The 23,312-nt window shown below is 44.7% G+C and overlaps 1 protein-coding gene across 1 annotated transcript in view; it reads right to left on the bottom strand.

Annotated features, from left to right (window-relative positions):
- Nucleotides 1-22,861, bottom strand: part of CA10 (carbonic anhydrase 10) — a 510,865-nt gene extending 488,004 nt beyond the window's left edge. The window contains exons 1-2 of the mRNA XM_045889180.3: nt 22,511-22,861; nt 20,969-21,597 (exon numbers count right to left, since the gene is read on the bottom strand). Of these exons, the coding sequence (XP_045745136.1) occupies nt 20,969-21,029 (61 nt within the window). The 5' untranslated portion in view covers nt 21,030-21,597; nt 22,511-22,861. The remainder of the gene's footprint in view (nt 1-20,968; nt 21,598-22,510) is intronic.
- Between the last annotated feature and the right edge of the window lie 451 nt (nt 22,862-23,312).

The raw sequence follows: 23,312 nt of genomic DNA, 5'->3' as shown, positions 1-23,312 counted from the left end.
TCAGAAATCTGATCTGGGTCAAGATCAAGGTGTCAACAGGCCCGTGTTCCTTCTTGAGGCCCCAGGGGAAAATCAGTTTCCTTGCCTTTCCAACCACTGGAGACCTTTTGCATTGTGTAGCCTTCGATCCCCTAACTCCTCCTTCGAAGTATTTCACTTCAACCTCGCTCTATTATCACACCTTCTTTACCTGACTCTGTTCTTCCTGCCTCCCTCTTCTAAGGACATTTGTGATTACACCAGGCCTGCCTGGATAATCCAGGAGAATCTCCCTATCTCAAGATCCTTAACTTCATCACATCTGCAAAGTCCCTTTTACCATGTACAGTAATACACACACAGATTTCGAAGATTAGGATGTGGGCATCTTTGGGGGGCCATATTCCACCAATCCAACCAATCCACTGTGTTTGGAGTATTTCCTGCCTTTAGTGTTCAATCCTACCCAAGCAGAAACCTGAACTTTGCTTTTGATAAAACACAGGCATGTGACTGAAGCTGGCCACTCTCAGATGCCAGACTCTTCCGTTTGATGTTGGTGTTATGAGGAAGGAGGTCTGATGGGCCATCCATTTCCTGGTGAGGCTGATGGTGGATGTGTCCAGCTCTCTGAGCACCAGTGGTGCCTAGTGACCCCTCCACATGAGTGACAGGATTTGGCTATCTCTGCCCAGCAGTGGTAAGAGCAGGAGTGTTTTCTAGAACAAAGTGTACCCTCCAATTCCAATTCTTCCACCACCATAGATTCTGTGAGCACCTCAAATGCTTTCATGAACATCTTGTCTATGTCTTAAGAGTTTGGGTTTTTAACTCTAGTCCTCAACATTTTTTTTTAATTAGAACATCAAATGATTTACATTCCATACAATAATTATAAAAAAAACCTTGTCCGCTTACAGGAGTTTTAAAGAGGTTCTATTATTTAAAAGTAAGGACCCCAGTGGACATAGCCACCTGTCCTAGGTTATAAGAAGAGTCTGCAGAGGCTGATGGAGTGGTCCTAGAAAATGGGAACAATGAAGAATATTTTGGGGTGCCTTTTAAAGGCCAAGTCCTTAATAAAAAGGCTCTGTAGAAATGCAGTGCCATCATTCAAGCTAGGGGTTGGTAAATTGCACCACCCTTTATAATAGCAGGTGTGAGGAGGAGGACAGAAAGAGAACACACTACATGCCTGGACTCTGAGACTTTGATTTTCACCCCCTGTTTGTGAGGGGACAGGAAGAGATTCTGATTATTAATGTTGGTCAGCATGGACATAACACTCAGTGTTTTTTAAAGCACTTTACCACCATTACTTATTTATATTAAATTAAATAGCCTTGGAATAGCCATTGGTTTAGAAAACAAAAGTACAACTGGCTCAAGACTGCTTCTTCACTCCTGCCACCCTCACCCCTGCATTATCTACAGCACGCTCCCCTAGGGCTCTTAGTTCACCCCTTTGCAAGACGGGGGAATTTGATTTTTCAAAATAACGTTTTTCAACTGCTCTCTGCTCTGTGCCTTCTGACTGCTTCTGGCAGATCATAGCTGGGTGACTTGGGACAGTCATTTAACTTTTCTGAGCATCCTTCACCTACCGAACGCTGACATGATACCCCCAACCAGGTTTGCGGACAAGATTGAGTAAGCGTGTGGGATGGTAGCTGAGCTCAAGCCCTGGATTGAGACGGATCAGAGCTCAAATCTTGAGTTTACACTTTATCAGCTGGATGCCCTTCAGCAAGTTAACCTGGGGGCCTAAGATCCTCTCAACAAAATGGAAGATGGGTAAGCACTCCCTTACAAGGCTAAGCAATTAAATGAGATCATAGACGGGGCACTCCTTGCACCATGCCTGTTAGCTGCTAATACTGGAAACAGTGAAGAAGTTGGTCTGGAGTGGGTGTTCGTAGTGAGCTAAGGAATTTTCACATGGAAGAATGAAATCAACTTCTTGTCTTCACACATCCCCAGCCACCACCCTCCTTTAGTCTCTAGTGTTCCGAAATGCTCAGGAAACAGACATTTAAAAGCTGCTACTATTCACAGAGATCAGATCTGTGGTTGCCTGAGTTCAAGGATTGAACTCACAGAGGGACTGACTGCAAAGGCCGGCAAGAAAATGTGGAAATGTCTACTTACATGAGTCTTACTCATGGAAATACTCTGTAGCTTGATGGTGGTGGTGGTTACATAACGGCATTCTTTCCCTACACTCACCAAACAGTAGATTTAAAACGAGTGCATGTTGTATATATTACACTTTGAGAAAGCTGATTTTAATGATCATATCCCAGGCACACTGGAACAGGGACTGGCAAGATTTTTTCAGTGTAGGGCCAGATAGTAAATATTTTAGGCTTTGCAGGTTATGGGCTCTGATACAACTACTCGACTCTGCTGTTGTTATGCAGAAGCAGTCATCGACAATAGATAATACATAAATGAATGGGTCGGCGTAGCTGGGTTTCAATACAATTTTATTTATGGACTGAAATTTGGTTTTATGTATTTTTCATATATCATGAAATATTCTTCTTCTTTTGCTTTTTTCTAATTCACTTAAAAATGTAAAACATTCTTAGCTCCTGGCCTTCTAAAAACAGCCAGCAGGCTAGATTTGGTCTGGGGGCCACTGTGCTAGTCAAGCCCTGCTCTAGAGTTCAAAAGAGCCTCTCCATCAAGCAGCATTCTGAAATCTGCCTAAGGGGCTTCTCCGTGCAAAGGCCGTGTCTAAGAGGGCTGGGAATCCAGCTCCTGGGAGTCCTGCGGGGGTCCTTGCCAGAATCTACTCCCTCTGTGGCCAGGCTAAGCCGCTGCTTCTTGCTTTCAATTTCTCCATCTGTCCTGGGAGGACGACCACCATCTCCCAGAGCCCAGCAAAACTCATTCAGCTTGCTATTTGGGAGAAAATGCTCTGTCCAAGTGCGGAAACCGATCAGGGCTGAGGTGATGTGTCTGACCTGTCTCAATCATCTGGGGGAAAGGTTTGATTTTTCAGGTTGTCATTCCCAAAACTGCTTGTCTTTCCAGGTGATGTTCTTATTTCTGAATGTGGTCTGACCTTCACATTCCCTGAAGAGGAGGGTTATTTTTTCAAAGAGCTGACAGCAGAACCGTACTCTCAGAAAGCTGGCTCCTTCCCCGCCAAGCTGCCATCCCCAGCACCAACCATCCCTTAGGGGAGGGTGGCTTCCCCTCCGAATGTTTGCCTGGGCTGGGCCAGGGCTACTCCAAGCTCCTCTGACAGCAAAGGAAGCTTTACATATCCAAATCAGCTCCAACTAAGAGTTCTTACTAGGTTTCTGACAGCGGTGGGTGCTTAAGGACAGCACTTGGGGTGGTCAAGACTGCCAAGATGCCCACAAAAGTCAAGATAATTCCCTAGTTCAAAAGCCTCAAGGCTTAAAAAAATTTTTTTTTAATATTTCATATATTTAATCTTTCATTGAAGAAGATGGATTACCCAGGCTGGGTGTTTATTATTCTATCTGTTGGAAGCATTCAAAATCAATTGTTTGCATTAGGGGTTGCAAACTTTTTCTGTAAAGGGCCAAACAGTAAATATTCTAGGTGTTTCAGGCAATACTGTCTCCTCAACTCTGTTGCTGTGGTATAAAAACAGCCATAGACGAACAAATGAATGAGAATGGCTGTGTTCCAAGAAAACTTTGTTTAGGATGCGAAGCGGCAAAGCCAGATTTGGCCCACAGGCTGCTGAGCCCCATCCCAAGTGGTAGTATCTCTAAGAGGGACTAGGTGGGAAGAGGTAATAAAACTTAAATCAACAAACACTATTTGGAATATCTGCAAATAATCTTGTAATTATCACTACAGATCGGGGAGAAAAACCCACCTAACCCACACGTTGTGCTAGGAGTGAGAACAGAAAACGCAAGTTGACTAGATGCCTCTTGACCACACTGAGTTTGCCATCTGACAGAGGAAGAAAGACAGGTCAGCGATGAGCAGCACTGGAGACAGACAGAACCAGTGGGGCGTAGAGGACCAAGAGAGACCTTCTAACTTGAGGGATCACTACAGCCTTCACAGAGAAGGAGCCCCCCAGCTGAACTTGTGAGATGGGTATGGTTCAGGTGGGCGAGAACCAGGGGGAGAAACACAGCACGCAAAGGCACAGGGTAAGGATGTGCGAAGTGTGTTCGCAGGATAGACAGTGGGCAAGTTGGAGCAAAGTTGGAAGGGTGTTTATGGAGTATGACAGACAACTTGGAAGCATCAGTTTTCACAGCGTGAGCTCTTTTTTTGTAGAGCCAGGGGGAGAGATGAAGGTTTCTGAACTTCTACAACAATATTCCCTACAAAGCAGGTAACTCAAAGAATCCACCTCCTTTACAAAGACAATGTGGCTGGCTGCATCTTACATGTTTTGAACGTCATGTTCTTAATGGGTCACATTTATTAAGCCATTATTAGGTGCCCAACAGTAACATACTAAGTGCTTTACTTTTATGTGCCATGTAACACTTACCAAACAATCACTGAGGTGGCTATTTTTATCCCCATTTTACAGATTAGAAAACAGAGATGCACAAGAAGTTACCCAAAGCCTTCCAGCTTGGAAGAGGCAGCGTGTGGGTTTAAACCTACGTCTGTCTCAAATAGCTTACCAATGCATTCAAACATATTGCTGTGTTTTAATAGTTAAATGGTACATTTTCCAAAACCTCATTTATAAATTGTCTCTTCCAAGTGTTTCCCTACTCAAAAATCCCCAATACTGTGATTACATTTCTCATCTTTTTATCTCCCTACTAATTATTTTTTTCAAGAGCAACAGATTCATAATTAAAGATTTAGAAATTTAAATTCTGTTCAAATTTCATCTAATATGAGTTCACTAATTTAGCATAAAATTGTGATTTTCATCAATCCCATATCTATCCATCTACATCCATAATTCTTTTCATATTGGTTTTGTCTACATGTTAGGTGGGACTTGCTGTAATGCACATAAACCATGTATTTATTTCAAATGACTTTTGCTCAAATGTAATAGTGGAATAAAATTTCAAATACCTAAAAACGCTTATAAATAAAGACCTAGAGGAGAACAAACTATTAATAATAGTTGCATTCAGGTTATGTGATTCCAGGTAATGTTTCCTTTTCTATTCTTCTCTAAATTACTTAAAATTGGGTTATATTATGGTTATGCTCTTAAAATATGATCATGTAAAAATGTTCTCCAAAAAAAAAAATTATGAAACAACACATTGGGATCTAGTCTAATATGCAATTAATAAAAGAATTTCCTAATGCAAAAGGGGACTGTGTTCTGTGAAGTTTCCATGATTCTTGCTTACATGTACTTAAAGCTATTAAGTTTCATTAATTCACTGGGCTCTAATATCAGGCTAGCTGGTGTGGGTGTATCTTTGGCTCCTCTAAATTCAATCAATTTAAGAGAAGCAGGAGTAGGGGTTTGGTGGATTAGCCACAACAGGCCATTAATCTCCCCATCCTCAATTGTAATCCAGCCTCTATCAACGTGATTGGGGGAAAAGAATCCTGCAAAAAACCCAAACACTCAGAAAAGCTCCCAAGCCGGCTCCCTCGAGACAAACATGCTTAGGTCACAATTTGTTTGTCTTTACTTAACATCAACACAGCATTTGTCATCTGTCCTATTTCTTGTTGGTTTTTCTTTTATGCCTTTTGCTGAAAGTCTCAGATCAGATATATTTGAAAGGGAACCATGTTGCAATCCCAGGAATAGCTCAGCATTTAACTATCATTTAAAAAATCATTCTCTCAAGTGGCTATAAAACATAAATCAAAACTATCATTTCATGTTGCAAATTTGTTGAAGAAACACGGTTAAGGTTACCATGTGCATAAATTAGTGGTGGGGGAAGCTGGTGAGACTGAATGATGAGAAGAAAATAGAGTAACCACATTCCAGTAAAAAATGAGCAACACTGATGTTGCATGTTTTAGAACACGCAAATATTTTATCTTCTATCATATATGGATTAGATCCTAATACCTCATTTCTTTATTGTTCTGGCCAATGAGACATTTACTCATGCATCAAGCAGGAAAAACCATGAGCAAGTTGCTGACTCAGGGTTTTGTTTATGCCACCAATCTCAAGGCCAAATATTTACTGGATTCCATGAGATCATATACCTATAATACAGGGCTTGATAAAACCAAATCCTAGTTGTAAAATGAAAATAATGTGGCATTAAATATACATATTTTTAATTATTAAAAAAATGTGGGCTAGACAGGGTAAATTGCCTCTGAAGATCATTTTATGAAAAAGACATGATTGTCTTCTTTCTTATTACCTTTAAAATATTCCCCAAACATCCTAGCTTTCCCTGGTGAATCAGGTTCAACCAACCTCAACTGATTATATGTTATGTGCAGGCATTGTGCTAAACACTTTCACATGATTTGGCTCATTTAATCCCCATGTTTTACATGATATTGCCAAATTCCTTCCTAATTTTGTCCAACATCTTTTGTTCTTTTAGCTTCAGCCATAACAATACAGAACCATTTATCAAGTACATTCTATGTGCTAAGCACTATGCTGTGTTTTAAAATTTCAGTCTCTCTTAACTCCAAAGACAGATGTTATTACTTCCAGTCTATGAAAGAGGATACTAAGGATTAGAGATTTTAAGTAACTTCCCAAGGTCACAAAACACGAGGCGAAATTCTAAGAATCCAATATACAGACCACATGGTTTTCAGTATTTGCTTTGATGAAGCAGCCAATGATGACCACCTGACTCTTTCCAAGGGTCTTACTAGAGAGCTACAAGGTCATCTTTCCACAAGTACAGTTTGGGTTATTCTCTCATCTCACACCTTACCTGATACTTGTCTATCTCGGAAGTCACCTGTTACTCTCCTGCCCACTCACACTCATGAAAGTTCTTCCTGCAATTTAATTTTGCTCTCTCAACATTACCAAAACTGGAAAAGTTCAGCATCACAGCAAACTTGAATAACTTTCTGTAAAAGTTTCTTAACATGATAAAATTTCCAAGTTCGAAAGGGACCTAGAAATTACCTAGTCCAATATCCCTGTTTAAAAGGAAAAAACTGGGGCCCAGGCCAGTAAAACAATTTCCCCCAGACCACAGAGCTGGTAGCAGCAAAGCTAACACTAACGTTAATGTTTTCTAACTTCCACCCCATTAATCTTTTCTGCCATCCACCTTGATTGACTCTTCCCTATAATTTACAGAAACGTGTTCTTAGAACAATATTTAAGAAGTCTCAAAATTCTGGATTTAGGAAAGCGATTTGCTTGTTCTTAACCATGGTTTCCTGTCTCTGATCTGACTTATTAAGCAAAGTAACATTTTGAAATACCAAGGCTATTTGGTTTTTGTTTAGCAGTTTGTGGGGTGGGCCACTGTTGAAAGGATCTTTGAAAGTTTAATCACTATTCTACATACTTGTCTACTTCCTCAAGGAATTCAGGTGTACTTCTGGAATCTTATAAACAGGCTGTGTATTACTTAAGGATGTATTATGGCAAAACCATAAAAAACTTTATCCTGTGTTACTCAGTTATGACAATACTGGGATAATTTTAAAGAAATAGTTCAATAGAAATAAATAATCTATACCTCTTTGACATCAGCCATAAAAATTTCCTTCTAGATATGTCTCCCGAGGCAAGGGAAACAAAAGTAAACTATTGGGACTTCATCAAAACCAAACGCTTCTACACAGCAAAAGAAATAATCAACAAACTAAAAGGCAACCTACGGAATGGGAGAAGATATTTGCAAATGACATACCTGATTGGTATCCAAAATATATAAAGAACTTATAAAACTCAACACCCAAAAAACAAATAATCCAATTAAAAAATGGGCAGAAGACATGAATTCACATTATTCCAAAGAAGACATACAGACAGCCAACAGACATACGAAAAGACGCTCAACATCACTAATCATCAGGGAAATACAAATCAAAACCACAGTAAGATATCACCTTACACCAATCAAAATGTCTAAAATAAAAAACACAAGAAACAGCAAGTGTTGGTGAGGATGTGGAGAAAACAGAACCCCTCTTACACCGTTGGTGGGACTGCAAACTCGTGCAGCCACTCTGGAAAACAGTATGAAGGTTCCTCAAAAAGTTAAAAATGGAACTGCCCTATGACCCAGCAATTGCAGTACTATTACCCAAGAATACAAGAATACTAATCCAAAGGGATACATGGCCCTTGATGTTTATAGCAGCATGGTCTACCAACAGCCAAATTATGGAAACAGCCCAAATGTCCACTGACTGATGAATGAAAAAGAAGATGTGATATATATATATATATATACATATATATATACTCAGCCACCAAAAAGAATGAAATCTTGCCATTTGCAACAACATGGATAGAGCTAAAAAGTATTATACTAAGAGAAATAAGTCAGTTAGAGAAAGACAAATACCATATGATCTCACTCATATGTGGAATTTAAGAAACAAATGAGCAAAGGGGAAAAAAGTGAGAGAGAGATAGAAGGCAAACAGACTCTTCACTACAGAGAACAAACTGATGGTTACCAGAGGGGAGGTAGGGGGGTGTGGGGGGGGTATGGGTGGAACAGGTGATGGGGATTAAGGACTATACTTATTGTGATGAGCACCAGGTGATGTATGGAAGTGTTGAATCACTATATAATACACCTGAAACTAATATAACAGTGTATGCTAAGTAACTGGCATTTAAATAAGAACTTAAAAAAAAGAACATTGGGGAGGGATGTGCTATGGTGAGTGCTGTGAATTGTGTAAGACTGATGAATCACAGACCTGTACCCCTGAAACAAATAATACATTGTATGTTAATAAAAAAAAAAAAAAGAAATATCTACAGACAAAAAAACATATGCCAAAAAATGGCAAAAACTAGAAACACAGATCTCAAAAACAGGGAAAAAGATAAATATAAACGAGGGTATTTTCGATGAATAAATTATATGGAACTATTACAAAGCAAGTCATGAGCATTAAGGTGGCAGATGCCAACTAATTGTTCATCACACCATTTTCCCTCTGCAACTCAATACAAGGCTAGCCTACAATTCCCAAGCTCTTTTGCAATAAGAACTGGCCATGTGACTGACCATAAGTGATGTGCACAGATTTCCTGCCTGGTCTATAAAAGCTCTCCCATGATCCTTCTCCATATGCTTTTTCCCCATCTGCTAATATTGATGCCGAGAACAACACTGGAAGAGAGCAGAGCCTCCATCAGCCTTGAGACTTCCAAGTCACTACAGAGACAAGATTCCTTCCCTTTTATCCCTCTCCCTCACCACGCCCTTATATACCTTACACACACACACACACGCACGTGCACAAACGCCTTGACACCAATGAGCAATTCATGTGAGCAGGAAGTAAGCTTCTACTGTGTTATGTCACCACGCTTTCGCTGTTTATCCGTCAAAGTCCAGAATTTCTTGAGCTGACATAACTAGGAAGCAACAGGGAAAATACTTAAGATTCAATGTAAAGTTAAAAAAAAAACCAAACAAACAAAGAACAAAGATTTAAGGTTGAAAACGTTGCGACTCCAAACTTTGGTAAATAAGCATCTAGTCTATAAGGAATCAGTCTGTTTTCCTCAATTTCCTTTGATACTGTGATTTAGCATTAAAATGAACTCAGTGACTTCCAGCCTCACTCCTGCGTGTGGCGCCGAGAACACCCGCATATCAAGTCCCCTGACTTGCAAGGAGTGCTGACCAAGGAGGAACATTTCACTGGAACATACCTCCAGCCTGAACAGCAAATGCATAAATACAATTCTTCATTAATTTGTTCAACACCTCTTACCCTGAGGTGGGGCACATTACAAGACTTCACCTGGCTCAGTCAAGCGGCAATCTCAGCAGTTCCAAGAGCAGGAGAGGGGAAAAAAAAAGGGGGGGGGGCGTACACCAACTCATGCACTTAAAATGCATAGGAGTCTCATTTAGCCACAACACAGCACTTCAAAGACACAAGCTGAAAGGCGGAAAAGAACTTCTTCACCACAGTGGAGAAACAGGGATGGAGCTTGTTATAGACACAAAACATAATGACTTCCCTCCTTTGTATTTTATTCTGCAGGGGTCTGAGCCGCCGGGACTTGGAGCCGGTAACATCACGGAGATTCTAAAGAGTCAGCCATCCAGTGACACTCCTATTCACACCCGGGCCATACAAGAGAAATGTATTACTCACAGACGCCCCACTTTCTAACTGTTGGTATAATCGCCATATATCTATAGAGAAGTTAAACGTAAGGGCCCCCCCTTTTTTTTTGCAAGCTTCCCTGATTTCCTTCTGTAATTAAAGTAACAAGCAAACTAACAACAACAAACCATCCAACTGAGCATTTCCCCACAGCTGTGGCGATCACCTAGAAGATTATAGGCAGAATGCACAGCCAGGAATAGCAAATTAATAATGTTCCTTTAATTTCTAGGCCCCAGAGTCTCCCCGCCGGTAAGAACTAGTGGGCACCACCACAGTTCTGTTACCAAAGGCCAGAGGGAGAAGTCAGTTCTCTGACACAAGACTGAAAACACCTTAAGAACCAGAGTCCAGGGAGCCTGGTGGCTCAGTTGGTTAAGCAGCCGCCTTCAGCTCAGGTCATGATCCCAGGATCGAGTCCCACATTGGGCTCCCTGCTCAGCGGGGAGTCTGCTTCTCCCTCTCCCCCTCCTCCCCCTTTTTGTGCATGCTCTCTCTCTCTCAAATAAATAAAAATCTTAAAAAAAAAAAAAAAAGACCCAGAGTCCAGACTAAAGAGTGCGTGGGCTTTTTTCCTAAAGCACTCTAGTGCAATGCTATTGGGCAGTGAACTTTCTCAAGTGCTGGCTTCTCCCAAGCTAGAATCCAACAAGAAAATGCCCTATCCTAAGCAATGTCCTTTAACAGGAATGAGAGGACACAGAGAAAGGAACAACAACACATCCACTGATCCTTAGCCCCCCTGGGGCAGGTCTAACAGCATGGAATCACCGAACACAAAGGAGCCAAAATACATTTTAAACAACTACAAGTGCCCCAACTAACAGTGGGTTTGTCAAATGCAGATAGGAGTGGAGTCTGAGAAGGAAACAGAAAGCTATTGAACATATTGCTCCCCGGGAAGGTTCCCGTCCTCTCTGACTCTCTGCCTGATCAAAGAACTTCATGCTATAGAAGGGGAAGGGAAAGGGCAGCTAGCAGAGATCTTCTTTATCTCTCCTCCCTCCTGGCCTCAGATCTTGTCTCCCATTCTCCCATGAAAGCAAGAAAGCCATTCTAAATCAGTCTTTGTTATTCATTTATGTGCTAATTCAGTCATTCCTTATTGAGCGTCTACTAAATGCAAAGTACTGGGCAGAGCAATGGGAAAAAAAAAAAACAAAAAACCCACCGCATTTACGTATCACCTACTATACATGCTACAAGGGCAAAGATCATGGCTGCGTTGCTTGGCACATCGCCTGGTCCAGAGCCTCCCTCAGAGGCGGCATTCGTTAGCATTTGATGAACGAACGAACTGACACATTAAACAGTAGGGGTGAGGGGCAGAGCCCTTCCATAGATATGTCACTTTAGTTGTTCAAGAATCCCATGAGGTATTTATTATTTATTTTTTTTTTTTTTAGATTTTATTTATTTATTTGAGAGAGAGAGAATTAGAGAGAGAGAACACATGAGAGGGGATAGGGTCAGAGGACAAAGCAGACTCCCTGCCGAGCAGGGAGCCCGATGCGGGACTCGATCCAGGAACTCCAGGATCATGACCTGAGCCGAAGGCAGTCGCTTAACCAACTGAGCCACCCAGGCGCCCCGAGGTATTTATTATTATTCCAACCTCAAAGAGGAAGAATGGCCCATCTCACTCAGTAAGCCATCAACATGGTCTTCCTTGAGGGTGAGAGGTAGCTGTGTGTGGTAGGAAGAGGGGGCAGTGAGCGGAAGGGGAATAGGTTGACTCATATCCTTCAGTAAATGTGTTTATTCCAATTCTGACATTGCTGCCAAATGTGTTGTGAAACCAGCAGGACTTGGCTCTGGAAAATTCACCTGAAAGTCACAGGCTTCATTTCCTACCGCCAGGCCCTTCAGCCACCGGGCATGAAGTATTGGACCAAGTTAAAGATTAATTCTGCGTTTTCTGTGACAAAAGGTCACACCTCTCCCAGATGAGGAGGAAAAGGCATTTGTAGGTTGTCTCCTTCACAGCCGCTGACAATCGCTCTGCTGCCATCCTGATGGTACCTTAATGCAAATGTAATCAAACCCAAACACTGGCTACCCCATTACCAGACCAAACTTGCTAACAAACAGCGATTATGGCTTTGTTATAAAGGCAATCCCGGACCATTTCTTACCACTCACAGCTCTCCACCCCGGCCCCTGCATGATGGAAACCCTCTAAAGTTTTGTTTAGGGTTACAGAAGACAAAAATTGCAAAAAAGTTATAGGAAAGACTCAATTATCAAAGAGAAGATAACTGGCATACTGCCAACTCCAGGCTCAGCCAGTGGGGTTCTGGCTTTTTCCTGGGGTCCAAACACATGGGGACAAACTAAATAAGAAGATAAATTCTGTAATGTGTATCGGGGTTATTTCAAAAGTTTCGGGAAGCCACAGCACTAGAAGGGACACTGGAAAATCCCCAGTGATCTGGGCCAAATGCAGCATAGCTGGACCCGGGCCCAAAGCTTTAACCCGGACTCATCGGCTCCCAATGAAGAGAAAGACGTAAGTCAGAGCTACTACCTGGGCCTTTAAAGGATGCTTTCCCTGCACAGGGAGGCGCAAGGGTGGTTTCTACTGACAATTTTTATATGCAAGGTGTTACTGTTATTGGAATCCTATCTCCCCATCCTCCTCGATCTCAACCTCATCCATCGCTCCTCAGATCTCCCCAACCTCCTGGATCTCAACCTCATCCATCCCCACTCTCTAGTGGTTGCCATACTGCCCTCTTGACAGCACCCTGAATTCATCGTGTGTCTCATCTCATGGCTCTGCCTTTGCAAATGCGCTTTCCTGTGATCGCCCTTCCCCCATCACACTCCTCCTGGTCCATCAGCAAAAATCCTCCATCTTTCAAAGACTCAGCCCAAGCATCCTATAACACTACTTTCCTCCCTCCCTCCCACCTCCAGAATGAGTCAGACGTCCCTTCTCAATACTTAGCGGATTCTGCTGTCGCTACTAATATTTTTTAAATTGGTCTCTTACTAGATTGTGAATTGCTGGAGGGAAAGGTCCGGGTCTGACTCATTCCTGTTGGATCCCCAGTACCTTACATAGAGTGCCCCCTCCATAAATGCTGAACGATTAAGTGGACAAGGGAAGACATTTCATTTTAGGTCTCTATACTCGATCTACAGTAACTGGACCTTCGAGAGGGTAAAATCGGTATATAATTTAGTGGGCCTTGAGTATACTCTCCCAAGCGAGCACGGAGTCGATTGGAAAGACGAGTACAGGGCAGAATAAGGCAGAACTGCTGCAAAATGCTTTGCAACGCTTCAAGCATCTGTTTGTCGACTAGTGCATCTATCGGGGGCGCACAATCCACACGGCACGAAAGCGTGCACGGATCGGTTCACTTCCCTTAGCCTTCGTCTAACGTTAAAGACGGTACTATAATGTTATTGTTATTCAAGTATAAAATTGCAGGCATTTGCATTTGCTTCACATGAAAATACCAAATCTCAAAGATGAGGGTAAATTAGGTCCATAACAGATAGGACAACTGCCTTCCTTTTTTTTTTTTTTAAGGTTCGTCACTCAGAATGTCCCATAATGGCCTAATTGATCTATTAGACCAGTATTTTTTTTTAATTTTTTTTAAAGATTTTATTTATTTATTTGAGAGAGAGAGAATGAGAGACAGAGAGCATTAGAGGGAGGAGGGTCAGAGGGAGAAGCAGACTCCCGGCCGAGCAGGGAGTCCCAATGTGGGACTCGATCCCAGGACTCCGGGATCATGACCTGAGCCGAAGGCAGTCACTTAACCAACTGAGCCACCCAGGCGCCCTAGACCAGTATTTTTAAAATGGGTTTTGTGAGCAAGAATAAAGGCTGACAAGACAAGGAATTGGGTTTCTAAGTTATTGCTTATTGCAATCAAAGTTTAAAAAGAATTGCACATAAACCTTTTTTTTTTTATAATGTCATTTTTCCTTACCTCCACCTTAGCTCCTCATAACTAAAAGAAAAAGCCTAAACTTCTTGTCTTGGCTAACAAGCCCCTGCTCACTGGCCCCAGGTTATTCTTCCACTCTTGTCTCCAGTCATTATTTATTCCAGCCTACCCACTCCACATGCCCAGTTCACCACACTTCTGATCCTTGTTTCTTTTCATTCCTTCTTGTCTATCAACCTACTATTCTTGCCTCGTGCTATGTCCTTTTTTTTTCCTGTTGTTTTGAAATCTCAGATATTCTTCCAACCTCATTCAAATGTTTCCTCCTCTATGAATCCTTTACCTTCCCCGCTTTTTTTTTCAGATTTTATTTATTTGTCAGAGAAAGAGAGCATGCATGCACACAAGCAGGGGGAGTGGCAGGCAGAGGGAGAAGCAGACTCCCCACTCAGCAAGGAGCCTGATGTGGGACTCTATCCCAGGGCCCCGGGATCATGACCTGAGCCGAAGGCAGAGACTTCACCGACTGAGCCACCCAGATCCCCCTCCCTTCCCCACTTGTATCCACCAACAGGCTTCTTCACACTCCCATAGCACTTTGTGCACACCTCTATCCCCCGACATGTTCCATCTTGGAAATACCAAGAACCAGGTGTTTTTCATTTTTGTGATTTCTATGCCTGACACATAGTTCGCCGGCAATGCTGTTTTGTTGAACATTGAAGAAATGAGTGAATGATTCAGTGGAATTTACAAGAACAGGTCCAAAGTGTCAATAACAAGGATAGTTACTGATGACAATGATGAGGATGATTTTATGGGGTTAGCTCTCATTCCCTGAGTGACTACTACATGTCAAGCGCCATGGCAGGATCTTACGTATATTTTCTCCAACCCTCATTTTACAGATTTTGCAGAGCCTCAGAGAAGTTAAAGAACTTCTCTAAGACCACACAAAGGGAAAAATACCAAAGGGAGGAATATTATGTATAGGCCTATCTTGGTTCCAAAGCCCATGCTTACTCTCATATGATATGGGTAATTTGGCCATGGTAAATGTATTCCAGACACCATGTTAGCATTTTACAAATATTGTTCTGTTCCTTACAATTACCCTGTAGGATCAACACCCTTGGGAAGTAAGTATCATCTCCATTTTACAGATGAGAAAGCTGAAGTGTCCCCAAAACTCAACCATCTACAATCCCAAATAGCCTACAAACTATGCAAAGGACAGCAGCAGCTTGAAACTTGCAACACAAACTTAAAACCCAAAGAAATGTTAGGATTTCAAAAAATTTTAACAAAGTTCAGTCCACTGAATGCAGGCAAAGATCCATAATAAAAAATAATAATAATAATCGCCAAGAAATTAAATATCTGAAGACACTCCATATTTTCTCAATTCAACAGCTCCCAATATGGGCTCATCCCAACTTTCCAGTATCCTAAAGTGAACCTCTTATTCCAATTGGGACTGTCTTCCTTGTATATCACTCATTCCTATTCCTCTCCTTTGGATGATGTAGTCCCTCCATCTCTTCTTTCCAAGCCTCCAACATCTATCCAATATCCTCCTTTTCCTTCATGTCTGGACTTCTCTCTTCTGCAGCATATATATCCTTTATGAAATAATAAGACATTATTCTTATTTTTTCATATTACTATACCTTTTGTGCAGTACAATTTTGCTGTCATGTCTTAACAATTAAGCATTCATTATTCATATTATTTTACATCACTCCATATTATGTGTACGTATCTCAACTTTGCTTTCATAACTATTCCATAGTAAAGACACAGATGCTTTACGTTTGTGCAACACAAAGAACATTCAGGATCACCCTCTGTTGTTCCCTCAACAATCCTCTGGACCAGGCAGAGAAGTTATCATTTTCATTTTACAGAGGAGAAAACTGAGACTCTAAGTGGCTAAAAGAATCACCCAAAGAGGTAATTAAGGAAGAGTATGACTGCAGGGTGGTTCTTCTAACTTCCATACTCTTTCTACGAAGGCTCACCACCATACTTATTTATGGTGCCTGGATCTCTTCCTGACCTAAACCCCAGGCCCAAAGATGGAATGCTTAATCAAGGTGAAAGGTTGAGGTGTTAGGTACTGATGGCCTAGGATGGCAATCCAACCCCCTTTTCCTCCCCACACAAGAAAATGATTCTCCACCTTGACATCTCTCTTTCCCCCAGGGGTTTTATATTACTCAGAAAGACTCTTGTCTCACGGACAAGAAAGTCCCATCTCTGATGATGGGATCTGTCAGTGACTGGGCTATAGGACATCACACAGCATTGGATTTAAAGAAACCTATGAGATCATCAGATAAGTAGTCTTTGTGGGGGTGGGGGCTCTTTTTGTATTTAATGGAATGTTCTCTTTTAAGTCATATTGACAGCATATGTAGTTTGCCATCTTGGAAGCACTTTAAAGCTGGGTTTATACAGAGTTATAATTTACAACAGAAAGAGGAAAATTGTGTTGCTCCCCTGGGTAATAAGTACTATGATGTTCCCAGGTGATTTATTAAACTTTCCAAGCCTCAGCTCAGTACTGGGCTCACAGAGATAAAGTGGGTTTTACTCATAATAGGCACCAAAGCCCAATGCTACCAGTTTCATTTATATGAGAAAGAAAATTAAGAGACAGTTCAAAGTTATTAAGCCAAGGCCTCCTTGAAAGTAGAAGGAAAACGCTCAATGTCATAAAACGCGTTTGCTCATGATTTTCTTTTTGCTTTTAAACAAGTTGAAAGTGAGGAAGGTAAAGGCTCTGTTCTGTCACAGCCTCACAAATCTGTGCAGTGCCTGATTTGTAGGAAAAAAAATTATGTTATTGTAAGCTTTCTAGGCCTCAGATATTGTGCCAAGTGAAAAATCACTGAACGCATTATCTCATTTAATCCATGGAACAGAGGTGTGGGGTATGTACTATTATCCCCTCTCTACCTGTAAAGACACTGAAGTGAAACCATTTTAATTTTCCAATTAGGAAAAGAATGTATGAAATATTCCTTGCTTATAGGGATTGATGATCACAAGGTGCTGGCGGCCAACCTGGGTAATAGTCTCAACTGTTTGCCTGACAGTCATATACAACTCAAATGCTACCTTATGTCTAGTACTGAACTGGAATCACCTCAAACTTCCACTTCCAAACGAAGACTCGCATCCATTTAACGTCACTCATTCTTTCAATCCAGAGACATCCCAATAAAAAGTACTTAATAAAAACATTTAAAAGAAATCGTGAACCAAAAAAGAAGTGCTATACTGAATTCTGACGCAGTTAGACCTGGATGTGCATCCTGCAGGCTGAACCACTGTGGGCTTCGGCTGCCTCATCTATAAAATTACCCCACAGACTCTAAGAAGAGAGGAGTTAAAATATGTGCAATGTTATGTAATATATATGAAAGCACAACATCATTTTCATTGCTATTGCTGTTATTATTATGAATAACCTGACAAAGAAGTAAAGTTACATAGAGGCAAGTAGGATGTGTTGTGGAAATGAAATCAGACAGCTGTCTTTGGGCCAGGAAATTCTGTTCTGGTGCTGCTAAGCATTCATTCTCGCTGATCTGAGCTGCTTTTGTAAGAATGGAATGGTGCTCTCACTAACGCTGGAAAAAATCATCCTGGTTCTCCTTCTCTCTCTCTCTCTCTCTTTCCTTCTCTCTCTCTCCTTCTCTCCTCTTCACAGATCTTGGCTGCCTTACACTTTTGGCAAAATGACATCTGAGTCTGATGTGGAACAGAACTCCCAGATCATGGCATTCCCTCTTAAGCCCAGCTGTGCTGGCCTAAGTAGCCAAAATGGATATGATCTTGCAAATGGAAGATACACACGCTGCATCCCCAGCAGTTGGCTAAGTCTGGTCAAGCAGACCCCCAGTGCCCTTTGCTGACAGCTTCATCACGACCAAATGATTAGTGCCACGCCATCAAACATATCAAGCCCAGGGCTCTGTATTTTAAGAAACATACCCACACAGACCCAGGGAGAAAACGCTTTGGGTACACTCAATTTGCAGAATGGGGAGGGGTAAGGGTGGGAATCTTTGTTTAACAAAACGCTAAGCTACAAAGCACCACAGTGTTTCCGAAAGCCAATGTTACCGAGTGAAATTCAGTCCCTAGAGGCCAGATCTACCACCAAAATTTTCCTTCTGCAAAATGTTTGCACTGCAGACTTTTGCTGACCTTTTCTAGTAATGAAGCCAAGCCCACCAATGCATCAATCACTGAGGCCTGGTAACTCAGGAAGAATTAGTACCCATTTACTGGGTAGGGTAATTCATCCCAAGATGGAAGAGAGGTGCTTTGTTTTTTAATTTTTTTTAATTTAAGATTTAGTAGGTTCTATGATCACAGGGTTATGTTCCTTTTGGTAAAGCTCAGTCGTGAGTAAATTAAAACTGCAAATCATGGAAACAGAAATGAAAGACCCACTAAACTCTCCTTGAGCCACAATTATTCAACCTTAGTGCACTGCATAACTCTACCTCTTAAGGCTGCTAGATGGGAGAAAAAAGTCCCCCAAATTGTGGCAACTGTGAGTAATAATTATATTATTAATCAGAATTAGTACATGGATATCACTGAATGGGTAGTTGTTTTGGGAGGGAGGCCACCTTGGCTGTGGAGAAAGAACAGTCTTTTGAAAATTAAGTTCATGGATGTGTAAATGTAGAGTACCTAATGTTGCAACTCTGCCTAAATGTCTTCATAAAGTGCAAATTAATGCAGAGCCTAACTAGGCATTTGGAATGCTAACCTAGTTTTCTGTGTTTAGCTAATAGCTAGCAATTTTGCTTACACTTTTATCCTCTCATTACATAGCAATGATGATTATTTAGTAAATATGTGTGAAAGGCCACATACTCCATAGCACCTCTTCTTGGTTGGAAATAACCCCCTCCTAATACTTGTGTTTATAGAATTTAGTTACTGATACACCAAATCAAGTAGAGCTATGATAAGGAGCCCACTAAGGCCTCTTTTGGAGGCCCAGAACAAACCCATTCTCAGATGGTTCCCCTGTGATGGCCTGGCCAAGTGCAGGGTAGGGGCTGGGGATAAGGGAGTTTGGGGGATCCAGAGCTTCAGTGAATGTTAACCCTTTGTTAATCTTAAATGGACTCAGCTGGCTTGGCTGCTTTGTGAATTACTTATGATGGTGGAGACAGGTAGGGGAAGACTATTTTCTAACCTGTGAAATATTATGGAACTAGAGAGAGTTTGATACAGAGATGTAGAAGAGAAAGATATAAAATGTGCTCTTGTAAGATGCTACCCAGGCCACCCCTGGTCATATGACTGTTATCAACCCTTATAAGTCACCTGGGAATTTTTCCTCTTAGATGCAGGATAGGGTAAAACAGGTCCCACTAGAGGATTTGGGGTGGTCGCAGGGCACTTCTTATTGTCTGCCAAGCATACAACCTATCTCTAAAGTATTACAGAGGCAAAATTCTTTGTTGGGTGGGCAAGCCCCAAACAGAATGATTTTGAATACAAGATTCCCCCATTCCTGGCCTAAAAGGAGAAAGTTGAAACTGAACAGAGTAAGCACAGACAAGGATTTTTAACATCCAGAGCCAGGTCTGGCTTAGGGGGTGGGGACTAGCTGGGCTGAAGGAAGATGCAAGAAACAGGGCCCTCCACCTGAATCCTGCTCCTATGTGTCTGCTCCCAGGGGCAAGGTTCCTGCTGTCCTCTTCTGGTGACTTTATGGGAAGCTGGCTGAGTCCCCAATTCTGCAGAGGGAATGCAGGCAGAGGGGAGCCCTGCAAATGGGTCCTACCCTAGCCACTTTAATATTAGACAGGTGGGAGGGGAAATGGGGGAGACACCGTCAGTGGGAGGTGGCACTGAACTGAGCTGGGGAATACTGCTGATCCTGGGGCTTTTTCTCATGGCTCCCCTCCACACCACCAACTCCCTGCACCAACAAAGACGCTGCTTGGAAATCAGAATGCCCTCCAACACACAGACACACAGGCGCAGGCAGGCACAAGCCCTACCCCATTCACCTCATCACTCCTGAAGCTACAAACTGGCGCAAGTAGTCTGAGGTCAGTGAGTCTGACCTAGCACGTCCCGGCCGCTGGGAATAGGAGAGCCTACAATCTAGAGTGGTATTTCTGGTAGTGTTGTTGCGGGTGAATTTTGCCTTTACTTGATGTGGAGCAGGGCGTGCTACCATGTTTCAGACCATCATGACCAGTCCTGATGTGCTTGGGGAAGGCATGGAGGACCTCCCCATCCCTGGTCCCTGCTGGTGGCACTCTCTAGTCCCGCATCCTCCCGCAGTCTCTTGAATGTGCCTAGATACCAGGGCAGGGCTCTGCGTCCATTTTGCCAGCCAGGAACCACCGAGTTTGGGAACTTTGAAAGCCAGGGGATGGGGGTGGGGGTTGCCAAGGCTCAGATTTCGGGGCCAGAGTTCTCATCCAGGAAAGCAGTTGAAAATCAACACCCATCAGCCTTTTCTTTCTTATCCCTCACCCCTTCTAGGTTTCAGGACTCCATACAGATACTAACCATACCACACACAAACAGACACACAGACACAGTCGCGCGGGCGCGCGCATACACACGCGCGCGCGCACACACACACACTCACACCCTTGGGCTTAGAAGGTTTTTAATCTGAAGGCAGCAAACCCAAAGAACTGCAAGGGTCTCTGCCACCACCCCCTGCCCCTCCTACCCCGCGAGGCCACTTGACAGTCTACACACAATAGAACCCCATACATTCCAAACAGCACAACGTAACCCAAACCCGCCAGTGACTCCAGCGCGCCCCATACCTGATATGCAGACGATGAAATTGGCTTGAAGAAGGAAAAGCACCTCCCAGACTATTTCCATCCTCTGATTCTCATTCCAAGTGCATCACTCGACGGGAAAACGGGGGGGAAGGGGGGAGCCCGACACGGCACACACACATACAAACACGCACACACTTGCGAGCGAGCGCACACTCGCACTCCCACCCGACAGCCGGCCAGGGACAGTCACCCCCAAGATCAATATCGCAGTTTGAATTGTTCCGGCAAATCTCCCCTCGGGCTCGACGGATGTGCGCCCCAGATGTGCTGACACATGTCCGATGCCTCGCTGCCCCGGAGGTCTCCCCGATCGCCGGTCTCCGCTCCTCGCACGAGACGCGGAAACAGCACTAGCCGCGGTGGCGGCAGCCACCTGAAGCCACCAGCGCCGGGTTCTTCCTGCAAAAACGAGACCCCGATCCGCCTGGCGCCCCAAGAAGACATAGACGATAGCCCCCCGCCGGGCCGCGCCGCACAGTTCCGGGCCCCCGGCGCTCGCAGCTCGCTGGCTAAGCCCAGGTAGTCCGCGACAAGTTGCCCTCGAAGTCCGCCCCCCTCACCGGGGCATGGTCAGAGGCTGGCTGCCGCGCTCCGGGGCCGCTCTCCTCCTGCTTCCGGGGGGGCGGGGGGAGGAGACGACACCGCAGACAGGGGAGACAGAGAAAGAGAGGCAGGAATTATTGCCCGAAACCGCCGGCAGCCTCCGCCGACCCTCCCTGCTCCCCAAGCCCGCGCTCAGCCCGCCGCCTCCAAGCCCGGCTCGGGCGGCGCGTCCAGGGCGCCGAGCGCCGAAGGCGGGGAGCCTGGGACCCGGGCGCGTCGGGGGCCCGCGGGCTCCCCACGTCGTGCGCGCGCTTCCCCTTCCTCTGCTATTTTCCTGGGCTCCTGGGAACCCCCAGTTGCCTCGCTTCCATCGCCCGCAACTAGCGCCGCCGCCGCCGCCGCCGCAATTTTCCGCAATGCAACTGCAGGGGTCGTTATTTCCTCGCCTACCGAGCCCGACGCTGCCCGATTCGGAGGGGAGGAGGAGGGCGGGTGGGGGCGGGAGGAGGAGGAGGAGGGGGCGGCCCGGCCAGGTGAGCGTCCCCCGCCGCCGCCGCCGCCGCCGCCGCCAGCCTCCGCGGCAGCCCAGCCGCCCCGCGCCCGGGGGCGGAGGCAGGAGGCCGGGCTGGGGAGCCGAGGCTTAGCGTGGCCAGGAGGAGGAGGCGAGGACTGGGCGTCGGAGCTGCGGGCCAGCGCGGAGGCTCTTGGGCCCCGGCCGCTCGGTCGCCCTCCAGGATTGGGGAGTTTCTCATCTCCTCGGAAAGATTGGAAAGAACTTCGCGCCAGCCGCTCGGGCGCGGGAGACCCGGGCGGGACTCAGCCGGGGCGCTGTGATGCGCTCTCCCTCTGCTGCGGAATAGTGGGTTTTTTTGTTTTTTTTTTTTTTTGCATAATTCATTCCCTGCCCTCTCCCTCTCGTCCCTTTCCTGCCCCCCTCCTCCTTCCCCCTTTCCGCTCCAGTGCCAGAACACTACTTACCCCAGAGTTCTCCTCTCTGAACGCTCCTAGACCAGGTGCAACTCTCGCCCGCGAGTCCCTCACCTCCCTCCTCCCCGAAGCGGGGAAAAAACCGTCTTTCCAAGTCCGGGCGCGAGCAGGGGCCGCCGCCAACTGCGCCTCTGCTCAGCTCCGGGCGGATCCGAGACTATTGGAAACCCGGGCTTTACGGGAGCGGGCTTCCCTTCTTTTCGGTCTTTTATTCTGTTTTTCTTTCGGGAAGCTCAAGTGCTTTGGAGGCTTTTGCTGGGCTCCAGAATACTCTCTGCCAGCGACACTCAGCAGCTTCCACCGAAGGAGATTCCCCCACCGAATCCGCGCGCGCGCACACGCCCAGCGCGCGGCTCTCCGAGGCCCCGCGGGAAGGTGGGGGCGGCGTGAGCACCACCCCCCGCCGTGGCCCAGGCCGAGGCCCAGGCCGGAGGCCGCGGGTGCGCAGAACGGCTCGCCGCGACCCGGGGAAGGACGAGCACCCGGCAGCCGCTTGGAATGCAGATGCGGGGGAACAGGGAGGAAACCCTGCGCTCGGGACTGTTCGCCCGAGAAGAGCGCTGGGAGCGAGAGAAGAAAAGACAAATCGTAGCACATTTGCATTGTCTCCGTCGCCGCAGCAGCGTTTTGAAAAAGCCCCAGACCTACCTCTTTGGGAGCGCTGAAGAAGAGGAGGGCAAGGGAGGGGAATCCCTGAAAGGATCTCGGATTTCTCGACGCGCTTGTCCGGATTGCAAACTGTGACGTTGGGAGATTTTGCACAAGCGCGGATGGACACACACAACAAACACAA

The sequence above is a fragment of the Mirounga angustirostris genome, unplaced genomic scaffold (genome assembly GCF_029215605.1).
Source record: "Mirounga angustirostris isolate CCGP_5_RB_7025 unplaced genomic scaffold, mMirAng1.0.hap1 SCAF_17, whole genome shotgun sequence".
Classification (NCBI taxonomy): domain Eukaryota; kingdom Metazoa; phylum Chordata; class Mammalia; order Carnivora; family Phocidae; genus Mirounga; species Mirounga angustirostris.
The sequence above is the reverse complement of the archived record's forward strand: the minus strand, read 5'-3'. Positions and strand labels throughout refer to the sequence as shown.